Below are 14,680 nucleotides of genomic sequence, written 5' to 3'. Positions count from 1 at the left end.
ATTAAGGATAGTGTTAAATCCAAGGAAGACGCATATAAATTGGCCAGAAAAAGCAGCAAACCTGAGGACTGGGAGAATTTTATAATACAGCAGAGGAGGACAAAGGATTTAAATAGGAGGGGGGAAAATAGAGTATGAGAGGAAGCTTGCTGGGAACATAAAAACTGACTGCAAAAGCTTCTATAGATATGTGGAGAGAAAATGATTAGTGTAGACAAACGTAGGTCACTTGCAGTCAGAGTCAGGTGAATTTATAATGGGGAACAAAGAAATGGCGGACCAGTTAAACAAATACTTTGGTTCTGTCTTCACGAATGAAGACACAAATAACCTTCCAGAAAAACTAAGGGACCGAGGGTCTAGTTAGAAGGAGGAACTGAAGGAAATCCTTATTAAGCGGGAAATTGTGTTTGGGAAATTGATGGGATTGAAGGCTGATAATCCCCAGGGCCTGATAGTCTGCATCCCAGAGTACTTAAGGAAGTAGCCCTAGAAATAGTGGATGCATTGGTGATCATTTTCCAACAGTCTATCGACTCTGGATCGGTTCCTATGGAATGGAGGGTAGCTAATGTAACACCACTTTTTAAGAAGGGAGGGAGAGAGAAGGCAGGTAATTATAGACCGGTTAGCCTGACATCAGTAGTGGGGAAAATGTTGGAATCAATTATTAAAGATGAAATAGCAGCACATTGGGAAAGCAGTGACAGGATCGGTCCAAGTCAGTATGGATTTATGAAAGGGAAATCTTGCTTGACAAATCTTCTAGAATTTTTTGAGGATGTAATTAGTAGAGTGGACAAGGGAGAACCGGTGAATGTGGTGTATTTTGACTTTCAAAAGGCTTTTGACAAAGTCCCACACAAGAGATTGGTGTGCAAAATGAAAGCACATGGTATTGGGGGTAATGTACTGACATGGATAGAGAACTGGTTGGCAGACAGGAAGTCGTGATAAACGGGTTCTTTTCAGAATGGCAGGCAGTGACTAGTGGGGTGCCGCAGGGCTCAGTGCTGGAACCCCAGCTATTTACAATTTACATTAATGATTTGGATGAGGGAATTAAGTGTAACATCTCCAAGTTTGCAGATGACACTAAACTGGGGGGCAGTGTGAGTTGTGAGGAGGACGCTAAAAGGCTGCGGGGTGACTTGGACAGGTTAGGTGAGTGGGCAAATGCATGGCAGATGCAGCATAATGTGGATAAATGTGAGGTTACCCATTTTGGTGCCAAAAACACGAGGGCAGATTATCTGAATGGCAGCAGATTAGGAAAAGGGGAGGTGCAACGAGACCTGGGTGTCATGGTACATCAGTCATTGAAAGTTGGCATGCAGGTACATCAGGCGGTGAAGAAGTCAAATGGTATGTTGGCCTTCATAGCTAGAGGATTTGAGTATAGGAGCAGGGAGGGCTTACTGCAGTTGAACAAGGCCTTAGTGAGGCCTCACCTGGAATATTGTGTTCAGTTTTGGTCTCCTAATCTGAGGAAGGACGTTCTTGCTATTGGAGGAGTGCAGCGAAGGTTCACCAGACTGATTCCCTGGATGGCAGGACTGACATATGAGGAGAGACTGGATCGACTGGGCCTGTATTCACTGGAGTTTAGAAGGATGAGAGGGGATCTCATAGAAACATATAAAATTCTGACGGGACTGGACAGGTTAGATGCAGAAAGAATGTTCCCGATGTTGGGGAAGTCCAGAACTAGGGGACATAGCCTAAGGATAAGGGGTAAGCCATTTAGGACTGAGATGAGGAGAAACTTCTTCACTCAGAGAGTTGTTAACCTGTAGAGTTCCCTGTCGCAGAGAGTTGTTGATGCTAGTTCATTGGATATATTCAAGAGGCAGTTAGATATGGCCCTTACGGCTAAAGGGATCAAGGGGTATGGAGAGAAAGCAGGAAAGGGGTACTGAGGTGAATGATCATCCATGATCTTATTGAATGGTGGTGCAGGCTCGAAGGGCCGAAAGGCCTACTCCTGCATCAATTTTCTATGTTTCTATAGAATAATACAGCACAGAAAAATGAGTAGACACCACTGTATACTTCAATCCAGTCTGAAAAAAAAAACATTCACCACTACTCTCTGCTTTCTGTCCCTTTGCCAATTTTGTATCCATGCTACCATTGTCCCTTTAATTCACATGGGCTTTAATTTTGCTAACAAGTCTATTATGTAGTACTTTATCAAACACCTTTTAAAAGTCCTTTTACACAGCATTAACTGAACTATCCTCATCAACCCTCTCCATTACTTCATAAAAGAACTTGATCAAGTTAGTTAGACTTGATTTGCCTTCAACAAATCCGTGTTGACTTTCATTTATTAGTCCATACTTTTCCAAATGTCAATTAATTTTGTCCCGGATTATTGTCTCTGAAAGTTCCCCCACCACTGACGTTAGACTGACTGACCAATAGTTGCCAGGTTTAACCCTCTCCAATTTTTTTATAAACAGGGTGGAACATTTGCAATCCTCCAGTCCTTTGGCACTATCCCAATATCCAAAGAGGATTGGAAAATTGTGGCCAGAGTCTGCAATTTCCACCCTTACTTCCCTCAGTAAGCCAGGATGTATCCCATCCAGACCGGATGATTTTTCTACTGAGGACAGACAACTTTTTAAGTACATCCTTTTTATCTATTTTTATCCTATCCAATATTGCTATTGTCTCCCCCTTTACTGCTATACGTGTTTATAAATGACTTTTGCGTTCTCTTTTATGTTAGCCACTAATAAGAACATAAGAAATAGGAACAGGAGTAGGCCATATGGCCCCTCGAGCCTGCTCCGCCATTCAATAAGATCATGGCTGATCTGATCATGGACTCAGCTCCACTTCCCCGCACGCTCCCCATAACAACTTATCGTTTAAGAAACTGTCTATTTGTGTCTTAAATTTATTCAATGTCCCAGCTTCCACAGCTCTCTGAGGCAATGAATTCCACAGATTTACAACCCTCAGAGAAGAAATTTCTCCTCATCTCGGTTTTAAATGGGCGGCCCCTTATTCTAAGATCATGCCCTCTAGTTCTAGTCTCCCCCATCTCTGTATTCACCTTGTCAAGCCCCCTCATAAATCTTTTATGTTTTGATAAGATCGCCTCTCATTCTTCTGAATTCCAATGAGTAGAGGCCCAACCTACTCAACCTTTCCTCATAAGTCAACCCCCCTCATCTCCGGAATCAAAGTGGTGAGTCTTCTCTGAAATGCCTCCTGTAAAATCCTTACTCTACAGCATGAAACCACACGAGACACATTCCAGGGACAAGGCCACTCTGTGACCTTAACTCTCTATTACAGGACTCCAGAAGTGATGACCCTGCGTGGGACCTCCCTTTATATACCTGTGTGATCAGGTAAGGAATGTCTCCCACAAGTTCACCCCCTGTGGTCAAGGTGTGCATCTAAGTTGAGTGTATACAGTAATAAAGCGGTGTTACATTGTAGTTACAAACATGACATCACCTCCCCCCCAAAGTCTTACTGGGATCATAGTTTCAGTCTTTCAGGTGGTCTACGCTCCCTCGTGGAGCGCCGCAGTTGGGGCTCTGGTTGTTGGACACTGACGTGAGTGTCTGTCATCTGTGGTGATTCCGGCCTATAAAAAATGGGCTGACCTCAGGGACTGTGCATTCTACTGATTGCTCTTGTTGCATGTTCGCTGGCGGTAGTGTGAGCTCCATCTCATGGTCTTCTTCAGGTTCCTCAGTGTTCATGCTGAACCTTTTTTTTTTTACTTGGTCCAGATACTTACAGCATATCTGGCCATTGTTGAGTTTTACCACAATGACCCTATTCCCCACTTTGCCAATTACAGTACCCTCAAGCCATTTAGGCCCCATGGCATGATTGAGGACGAATACAGGATCATTTATTTCTATACATCTCCCCCTTGAATTACGGTCATGGTACTTGTTTTGTGACTTGCGCTTGCCCTCAACTATGTCAGTCAGGACTGGGTGGATGAGGGACAACCGAGTTTTGAGTGTCTGTTTCATGAGTAGCTCTGCAGGCGGGACCCCCGTGAGCGAGTGCGGGCGGGATCTATAGGCCAGCAGGAGGCGCGATAGGCGGCATTGTAGGGAGGGTCCTTGAATCTTGAGCATACCTTGCTTAATGATTTGGACTGCCTGTTCTGCCTGGCCATTGGAGGCCGGCTTGAACGGCGCAGTCCTGATGTGGTTGATGCCATTGCCCGACATAAACTCCTGGAATTCATAGCTCATGAAACACGGGCCATTATCACTAACCAGGATATCCAGCAAGCCATGGGTTGCAAAGATCGCACGTAGGCTTTCCACGGTGGATGACGTGCATGAATTCAGGATGATGCACTTGATCCATTTCGAGTACGCATCTACTACAATGAGGAACGTCTTCCCCATGAACGGGCCCGCGTAGTCAATGTGAATGCGTGACCATGGCTTGGTGGGCTAGGGCCACGGGCTGAGCGGGGCCTCCCTGGGGGCATTACCCAGCTGGGCACAGGTCGTGCACCTGCGAACACAGTGTTCCAGGTCTGAATCAATTCTGGGACACCAAACGTGTGACCGGGCAATGGCCTTCATCATCACAATGCCTGGGTGCTCGCTATGGAGTTTCCTGATGAATACCTCCCTGCCCTTCTGGGGCATGACTACTCGGCTGCCCCATAGTAGGCAGTCGGCTTGGATGGAGAGCTCATCCATCCGCCTGTGGAATGGTCTGATCTCCTCAGGGCATGCTCCGTGTGTGGGCGCCCAATCCCCAGTCAGGACACATTTCTTAATCAAGGATAGGAGGGGATCTCTGTTTGTCCAGATTTTGATCTGGCGGTCTGTGATGGGGGAGCCCGCTCTTTCAAAGGCATCGACAGCCATTACCATCTCAGCGCTTTGCTCAGCTGCCTCCTTGGTGGTGGCCAGTGGGAGCCTGCTGAGTGCGTCAGCGCAGTTTTCAGTGCCGGGCTGGTGCCGGAGGGAGTAGTCATAAGCAGCTAGCGTAAGAGCCCACCGCTGTATGCGAGCTGATGCGTTGGCATTGACAGCCTTGCTGTCTGGCAACAGGGATGTGAGTGGCTTGTGGTCAGTCTCTAATTCAAACTTCCTACCGAAGAAGAGGTGCTGATGCATTTTTTTTACACCATAGACACGCTTCCTTCTCGACCATCCCATAGCCCCGTTCTGCTTGAGCGCATAAGCCACAGGTTGTAGCTGACCCTCAGCATTACCCTTCTGCAACACGCACCCAACCCCATAGGCCGATGCATCACATATCAGAACTAAATGTTTACAGGGGTCGTACAGGGTCAACAACTTGTTTGAACAAAGTAGGTTTCGCGCCCGATCAAAAGCCCGTTCCTGACAGTCCCCCCAAAACCAATCACAAGCCTTACGCAGGAGCACATGTAGTGGCTCCAACAACGTGCTCAAGTTCGGCAGAAAGTTCCCGAAATAGTTCAACAGTCCCAGGAATGAACGCAGCTCTGATGTGTTGCAGGGCCTGGGTGCTCGTCGAATCGCCTCAGTTTTGGATTTGGTGGGCCGAATCCCATCTGCAGTAACCCTCCTGCCCAGAAACTCAACCTCAGGAGCTAAGAACATGCATTTAGACTTCTTGAGTCGCAGGCCTACCCGGTCCAGTCGGTGTAGCACCTTGTCCAGGTTGTGGAGGTGTTCCTCGGTGTCTCGACCCGTGATGAGGATGTCGTCCTGGAATACGATCGTTCCAGGAATGGATTTAAGCAGGCTTTCCAAGTTACATTGAAAAATTGCGGCCGCTGATCAAATGCCAAAAGGGCACCTGTTATACGCAAACAGTCCCTTGTGCGTGGTGATGGTGGTCAGTAGTTTGGAGTCGTCGACCAGTTCCTGGGTCATATAGGCTGAAGTGAGGTCCAACTTGGTGAACAGCTTGCCGCCTGCCAGCATGGCGAAAAGGTCCTCCACTCTTGGGAGCGGGTATTGGTCTTGTAGGGACACCCGATTGATGGTGGCCTTGTAGTCGCCACAGATCCTGACAGAGCCATCTGCTTTTAGGACGGGAACGATGGGGCTCGCCCAGTCACTGAATTCAACAGGCGAGATGATGCCCTCTCGCAACAGCCAGTCCAATTCGCTCTCAATTTTTTCCCGCATCACATACAGCACCGCTCTGGCTTTGTGGTGCACTGGCCTGACGTCTGGGGTGATGTGTATCACTATTTTAGTGCCTTTGAAAGTCCCGACACCTGTTTGAAATAGTGGCTCGAATTGTTGTAGGACTTGTGAGCATGAACTTCGCTCCACCGAAGACATTGCGTGAGCATCCCCCCATTTCCAGTTCATCCCGGCTAACCAGCTCCCCCCCAACAGTGCGGGACCATTGCCCGGGACAATCCAGAGTGGCAGCCGGTTCACTAACCCATTGTGTGTGACAGCCATCATTGCACTGCCTAGCACCGGAGTGATTTCTTTGGTGCAAGTCCGTAATTGTGTCTCAATACGTTCTAATTTGGGTCTACTGGCTTTGAGTGGCCATAGCTTCTCAAATTGCTGAACGCCCATGAGTGACTGGCTAGCCCCAGTGTCCCGCTCCATGCGTACTAGGATACCGTTCAACAAAACCCTCATCATCATTGGTGGCGTTTTGGTGTATGAACTGTGAATATTCGCCGCACGGACCCACTGAACCTCGGCATCCATCGATTTGCCCCAAAAGTCATCCTGCCTCGCAGAACCCTCTTCTGGTCCATCCCCTTCATATTAGTCTGGTTGCAGATTTTCTGCACATTCGATCTAAATGGCCACTGAGATTGCACTTTCTGCAGACAAACTGTTGAAATCTGCAAGATCTGGCTGAGTGTTTTCCCCCACACCTCCAGCATGAGTTAAAAGTATCCATTGTTGGGGACACAGGGACTATGGCCAGGAATTCCGCGCTGACTGTCCCTTTGAGTGCTCTTAAGTACCCTATTAGTGGGTGTCAATGGCCCCATCCCAGGCCGCATTGTCCAGTGTGATGGCATGAACGTCCGTTCAGCCTGCCATTGTCTTTGCTGAGGCCCTGCTCTGTGGTCTATTGCTGCCTGGTAAATGTCGGACTGCCCCTGCCTGCCTCTGGGGCTCTGAATAGCATTGACAATGTTGACTCCCTGATCCATCGCCGCGTTAGAGGCAGAATTGCGCGCGTAAATCATTTTCGTCTCTTCCTCCCCCGCCATAAAAGTTTGAGCTAGCAACGCTGCTGCTTCCAAGGTCAAGTCCTTGGTCTCAATTAACTTGCGAAAAATTCCCGCATGACCGATACCCTCGATAAAGAAGTCATTTAGTATCTGCCCCCTGTCTGTGAACTTAGAGGCTGGCCAAACTCCAGGGGTCCGCTACAAAGTCCGGTATGCTCTGTCCTTCACGACGTCGGTGGGTGTAGAATCTGTGTCCCATGTGTATGCTGCTTCTCGGTTTGAGGTGCTCCCCGATTAATTTGCTAAGCTCTTCAAAGGTTTTGTCCGACAGCTTTTCGGGTGCCAGTAAGTCCTTCATGAGCGCATAAGTCTTTGGCCCGCAGCTGGTCAGGAGATGAGCCCGTCGCTTGTCGGCCGCTGCATCCCCTAGCCAGTCTTTCGTAACGAAGCTGTGCTGAAGCCTCTTGACAAAATCGTCCCAGTCTTCCCCAACACAGTACCGTTCCTCTGTGCTACCGTTGACCATTCTCGTGGGTCGTGAATTCCCGTTTCTTGTCGCCAATGTAAAGTCCTTACTCTACAGCATGAAACCACACAAGGCACATTCCAGGGACAAGGCCACTCTGTGACCTTAGCTCTTTATTACAGGACTCCAGAAGTGATGACCCTGCGTGGGACCTCCCTTTATATACCTGTGTGATCAGGTAAGGAGTGTCTCCCACAAGTTCACCCCGTGGTCAAGGTGTGCATCTAAGTTGAGTGTATACAGTAATACAGTGGTGTTACATTGTAGTTACAAACATGACACTTCCAAAGCAAGTATATCCTTTCGGAAATATGGAAACCAAAACTGCACGCAGTATTCCAGGTGTGGCCTCACCAATACCTTGTATAGCTGTAGCAAGACTTCCCTTTGCAATAAAGGCTAAGATACCATTGGCCTTCCTGATCACTTGCTGTACCTGCATGCTATCCTTTTGTGTTTCATGCACAAGTACCCCCAGGTCCCGCTGTACTGCGGCACTTTGCAATCTTTCTCCATTTAAATAATAACTTGCTCTTTGATTTTTTTTCTGCCAAAGTGCATGACCTCACACTTTCCAACATTATACTCCATTTGCCAAATATTGCCCACTCACTTAGCCTGTCCAAGTACTTTTGCAGATTTTTTGTGTCCTCCTCACACATTGTTTTTTCGCCCATCTTTGTATCGTCAGCAAACTTGGCTACGTTACACTCAGTTCCTTCTTCCAAGTCGTTAATACAGATTGTAAATAGTTGGGGTCCCAGCATTGATCCCTGCGGCACCTCACTAGTTACTGGTTGCTAACCAGAGAATGAACCATTTATCCTGATACTCTGATCTCTGTTAGTTTGCCAATCCTCTATCCATACTAATATGTTACCCCCAACCCTGTGAACGTTTATCTTGAACAGTAACCTTTTATGTGGCACCTTGTCAAATGCCTTCTGGAAGTTCAAATGCACCACATCCACTGGTTCCCCTGTATCCACTCTGTTCGTTACATCCTCAAAGAACTCCAGCAAATTTGTCAAACATAACTTCCCCTTCATAAATCCATGCTGACTCTGCCTGACCGAATTTTGCTTTTCCAAATGTCCTGCTACTGTTTCTTTAATAATGGACTCCCAACATTTTCCCAACCACAGATGTTAGGCTAACTGGTCTATAGTTTCCTGCCTTTTGTCTGCCTCCTTTTTTAAATAGGGGCGTTACATTTGCAGTTTTCCAATCTGCAGGGACCTCCGCAGAATCCAGGAATTTTGGTAAGTTACAACCAATGCATTCACAATCCCTGCCGCTACTTCTCTTAGGACCCTAGGATGCAAGCCATCAGGTCCAGGGTATTTATCTGCCTAATCTATTCTCATATTCTCTCTTTGGCCCTTTTATTTCCTTTTTTTGGATCTCCTCTGTACTTTCTATATTCAGCTTGGTTCTCTACTGTATTATGAACCTTCCAATTATCATAAGCCTCCTTTTTCTGTCTCATCGTAAACTCTGGGCTGGAAATTCCTCAACCTTGCACCAGTTTTTCTTGCGATATTTCGCCGTTTATGATGGAAAATGGCGAACCGGGAAATTAGCTGAAGTCTTGCGCGGCGGTTTTTAAATACCGCGGGGGAGCGGACTGCCGGCATGCAAGACTTGAAAAAGCGCTTTCACCAGATATTTGGCTCACAGCACACCCCTGGATAAGACGGAAAAAAAGCCCGGGGAAAACCTGCGTAGCAGCCCTTGGAACAGCGGTAAGTATGAAGACCTGCAAAAATGGTAAGTTAAAGCTTTTATTTTTTAATTCTTTTGCAACGATTCGATAGAAAAGGGTCTTATGAATGTTTTGTGCTTTTTATTTTTTGATGTTTTCCCCCCTTCCTAGTGACTCACAGCGGTATTGGCCTCTGAGAAAAGTTGCAGAAAATCTGAGGTTTGCGCCACGAATCCTCGTGCAATGCCGATTTTTTACCGCTGGGCGTATTTTTTCCCGAATGTTAGGCCTCGGAGTCATAGCGGTATTTTTGGCAGAAAAATACTGCTATGACCAAAAATGGAATTTTTAGCCCATTATGGGCCCAATTTTGGCCATGACTTGCTCCACTTTTTTTGAAGTTGGTTTTTCTGGCGTTAAGTTAAAAAATGCCATTTTCCCCAATAAACTTGCTCCAGAGTAACTCAGTTAGGTACAATTTTTTTTAGTTGAGTTTTTTTTTCCCAGAAGGGGGCGTTCCCAGCCACTTACACCAGTTTTGGCCATTTATGCCACTTTGGCCAGCTAAAACTTATTCCAAATCGTCTTAGGTCAGCCTATGTGGCTAGCTCTGAAAAACATTGCGGGCAGTTAAGAATTCGGCGCAGGTTAGTACATTTAAAGCACCAAGACTTACAAAGCACTAAACAAAGCACAAAAACTATCAATTAACAAATAAAAAAATAGAAGTCCCCCCACCCCCCTGTTGCCTGTCTCTGCTTGGTATCACCATAGCAGCTATGGCAGTGTGCTAGCATCAAACAGGTATCATTACAGCACCCTACATGCCTTTTTCTTTATCAATCACCCTTTCACCTATGCAGTCCCCTCTTTTTACCAGATGTTGGTAATTTTTCCCAAATGAAAATAAAATGTGAAAGAAATAAAAATATTTTGCATGTGTTATCATAGACCTCAAACCCATGCCAATGGCAAACCCAACCAAATTTAAAAGCAGCACTAAATTGGTAGCATTCATTCTGAAGAAAATAACTGCTTTTTATAACAGTTGAAAAGAACTTCTGTATGCATTGCTTAGCAATAATAGCAGCCTTGCCTTATTTTCACCTACCTGGGCAAAGCCACGAGATGTTAAATGGTAGCCAGTTGTTAAATATTAATCATCAAAATCTGGTGTTCTGAATACGAGTAGTATTAGTTGATGCCAAGCTTTTAATCCTCCCTAATTTGCAACCCATTAATCAGAATTGTTTTTACGTTTACCTACTAAACTAGATTCAAGGTTTCTGTAAAACCAGCTGGTTAAGGAACCAAGATTAATGGGGTTCATAATCTCCATGTATTTCTTGTACACTATAAATGCAAATTAAGAGTGCATGTGTGAAATACATGGGGATTAATGATCTGCATAGCAATGTAGATTAGGAGCACCATTTGGAATCAGAACCCCAGGTTTTTAATTGCAATACAATTACAACAGAGAATGCTGAATGGGAAAGGAAAGATGAGGGAAACCAGTGGCAAAAATGTTCCTTGGTGAGCACTAATTCGTTATTGATTTTTACAGCTCGGAACATGTAATAGTTGTAGGATGAATTAGACATTCAAGACTATTTTTGTTAGCTTTGATACTCTATGTTTAGAAACAGCAAAGTATTTCAAGACTGCACATGTACACAACCATCCATTCATTTGGTGTAGCAGAACTTGAACACAATTATTTCACAACAATTACCTTGAATTTCAGCAAATTGCTCCATACACCTTTCTCTTCTTTGAACAGTGTTATGACAAGCTCTTCATTTTTAATGACACATGAGCATTTGTCTTCTAAAATACTGCCTTGAAGCTCCAAGTCTGCCAAGTATGATTTGGCACCAACAGAGGCACTGCAATTAAATATGAAATGTTATATAAAAACCAAAGGCTATAATTTTCTTTGCAAGTAATCCACACTCTACTTAACCTTTACCTGAATATTACTCTGCAATTATCAAATTCACATGAATATTCTGTAAAATTTTGCAACTTTACATTTAGTATAAGACGGTCTTCCTTCTGATGCCACTTTACTTCAGGGTGAAAGCTGCAGGAATATATGAAAGATGCCAATTTAAAGTATGAAGTCAAATTCAAAACCTAAAATTTTGTTTGAATTACGTAACCAAGTTGCACAATTAGGTTGCAGATTTTGAACACTCAATTATCAACATGGATAACCTTTTATGATCCATTGTTGATTGACTGGTTTTCTCTCCAGGGGCATCCTTAATACCTGTGATCAGAAAATAATACAAAACATACATCTTAAAATGTACATCAATTGTGACAAAATTCTTAGAAGCTGAATAACTGTGAAATCATTTTTCAATTTCTTGGCAATTCTATTTTGTGTACAAAGTCAAATGGATGCACTCTAGTGACACTAGCCAAGTAATGCTCCGTGGATTGCATCTGTGATTCAGCACTGGTGTTTCCAAACAAAATGATACCAGTTCTAGTTGTGTGACGTCCCTGAACTTAATGCTAGCATCAAATAAAATGCTTTCTCGAGACAAGTGCTTCATATAGCAGCCCACATACAGCAAAGATCCAGGGCTAAGTATTCTATACTCAAAGTAGTTAATAGCTGTTTCCTTCTTTTTCCACATAACTAATCCAACAGATACAGCTGAAACAGATTTCATGAAATTAGTTTCTATTCAAGTTTTAAAAAGGCTTCAACAATAAAGACAATATTATTGATTTCTTATCTTAAAATACTTGCACTGGAGATTTTAACTTTATCACTAATGTTGCATTTACAGCAGTAAGCCAGTAATATAATTTTGGTGGCATTGCTGCCACTGGAGGCTATGCATACCAGAAAAAATGGTTTTCACAACTAACTCTGATGACAACACGAGCAGAATGTGGGCTTGGTGCTGGAGATAGCTAATCTTCTCCACCACCACCAGTGGAATGAGCTCCATCCAGCTGCATAGACCAGCAAAACAATAAAATGTACACTGGGTTTTACTGACCTTCCCAGACACTGGTGAAAATATGGCTACCAGCGACATCATTACTAAATGTGACTTTAAAACAACTGTACATTTGGCATTGTTTTAAAGTGGTTGCTGAAGAACTTGTTCTGCAATATAAAATGGATGCTTTTCACAATTTGCAGGACCTGGAATTTTCCCAAAATGGTTGCGCAATGAAAAATTCCCTATAAAAGTTTATAGACTTTCCTATGAGCCCCTCAACGCTCGATTGCCCGCTGAGAAAAACCGCTAACGTTTGGTGAGTAATGCTGGCAAGCATTTCCGCTTTTAAGTTTAAACTAATTACCCGGCGAGAAAATGGGCGTTGCACCTTCACTGTCGGCGGTTTTCTCGGTGGTTAAGTGGAAACTTAGTAAAATGGGTGGTTCTTACCGGAATGGACGGTAAATATTTAAAAGTTAGTCCGAGGCTGCGGTTGGGCCTAGGGAGGGGGGAAAACTTAAAAAAAAAATTCAATTAAAAAAAAAATAAAAACGTAAAAAGCATACCCAAGACACTTTTATACCTAATCGCCATTTTAAAATAAAAAAAAAATAAAGAACCTTTAACTTACCTTTCTTTGGAGTGTACGCACCTACCGCCCTGTTTAAGCAGCTTTAACAGGGTGGTTATCTCGTCGATCTGGACGTCGGCGGTTGAGGTCAAACTTACGCCGTGGCGATTTTTCTCGGCATTGCACATCGGTTTGGTCCCGGCGGGTGTGTTCAGATGTGGGCGATACCATGAAAAAAAAACTTAGGGAGAAACTTTCGCCGGACGGAAAAACAGCTGTACCGCCGAGAAAATCGCCGAAAATGATAGGAAAATCTCGCCCCTGGCTTTTAAAAAACTGCTGCAAAAACTAAGTTTATCAAACCAGCATCATTAATGCTGCACCTGACAAATAATTAATGTTCCAGTTTACTTTATTTTAAAAACACATCCATGAAAAACTTTCAGATATATAGAACAATTTCGATTTCATAACAAAATAAAATGATATAAATTTCTCTACCAAGGTAAAACCATACCAGTATTTCCTTCACAAGAGGCTGCGCCATTTTGCAGGCAATGTACATTTTGCGAACTGGCCAGTGAAAACTTCAAATTGTTTGCAACTTTATATAAAACACTTGTGCTAGATGTGCTGGATAACAGCCTAAAACAAAGTCAGGAAAAGACAGTTAAATTCCCATATAGCAGATCAAATTGCAATTTAAAAAAAAGGTTAAGAATGTACTATGCCGTGATGCTACAGCTAAAATCACTAGTTTTACATCTTTTCTTTGTTTATAGCTTTGATAGTACCTCTTCATGCAAAAGTATACACATTTTAACTTTACATACCTGTTAATAGTTAAAGCAAGTCCACTTGCTAACATTAAAATCAGACTCTGGGGTCTTCCACTGAGATGACACAAAATCCTCAGAATGTTTTCCAAAACCTTACAAAGAACACATTTGAAAAGAATTTGAGTTTATCAGAATACCATCTTTACATATAATTTGAATGTTAATCGGTGTTATTCAGTGCAGCACTGAAGGAAGGCTGAACCATCGGAGGTGCAGTCTTTCAGTTGAGACATTCAACTGAGATCCCCGTCTAACATTTCAGGTGGAAGTACAAGATCCCTCTATTTGAGGAGAAGCAGGGGAGTTCTCCCAGTGTTCTGGCCAAAATTTATCCCTCAACCAACACTACTAAAACAGATTATTTGGTCATGTATCTCACTGCTGTATGTGAGACTTTGCTATGCATGAATTACAGCCATATTTCCCTACATTACAAGAGTGACTAAATTTCAAAAGTATTTCTGTTAGAGATAAGTTTGAGAAAAAGTGAGGGAAGCCTAACATTTCCAATAATTCATTGGCTGTTAAGCGCTTTGGGATGTCCCAAGGACATGAAAGACACCATATAACACCAAATTCTTTCTTCCCATCTCTTTTTAATCAAAATTAGTGTGACATGGAAGTAGGGCTTTGGTAAGTACACTCTATTGAGCTGGAGCTAAAGGAGTGGGAAACCACACAGTCAACTTGACCAATAAGGAAAGTAATGCTTTCAAAGATTATATTACACAGACAAAAAAAGGGTGATATCCAAGGATGAACAAATGCATTTAATTAAAAGCCTATTCAAAGCATTTTTGACCCGCCAATATCTATTTTCTGATAGCAGAAATTCTGGATTATTATTAAACAGGAAGTGATTATGACCTTGGATTTTTCCTTTAAGTAGGTTGTCACACATAACTCAACTAAGGTCT

General features: G+C 43.7%; 1 protein-coding gene across 6 annotated transcripts in view; it reads right to left on the bottom strand.

The window, feature by feature from the left end:
• The window catches only part of tdrd12 (tudor domain containing 12), a 212,313-nt gene that overhangs the window by 10,227 nt on the left and 187,406 nt on the right, over positions 1-14,680 (bottom strand). For 2 of the 6 annotated variants that reach the window (XR_011596358.1, XR_011596357.1), the window contains exons 35-39: positions 13,758-13,855; positions 13,442-13,569; positions 11,605-11,659; positions 11,419-11,470; positions 11,120-11,273 (exon numbers count right to left, since the gene is read on the bottom strand). Coding sequence is in view for 3 of the 6 variants with exons in the window: in XM_070898098.1 (XP_070754199.1) it covers positions 11,120-11,273; positions 11,357-11,470; positions 11,605-11,659; positions 13,442-13,569; positions 13,758-13,855 (549 nt within the window). In the remaining 3 variants the exon portion in view is untranslated. Of the gene's footprint in view, positions 1-11,119; positions 11,274-11,356; positions 11,471-11,604; positions 11,660-12,984; positions 13,570-13,757; positions 13,856-14,680 lie in introns of those variants that run through there. The other 4 variants (XM_070898098.1, XM_070898099.1, XM_070898100.1 and 1 more) reach the window with 3 other exon arrangements.

This window comes from Pristiophorus japonicus, chromosome 13, assembly GCF_044704955.1.
Source record: "Pristiophorus japonicus isolate sPriJap1 chromosome 13, sPriJap1.hap1, whole genome shotgun sequence".
NCBI lineage: Eukaryota > Metazoa > Chordata > Chondrichthyes > Pristiophoridae > Pristiophorus > Pristiophorus japonicus.
Note: the sequence above shows the minus strand (reverse complement) of the source record. Positions and strands in the feature narration are given on the sequence as shown.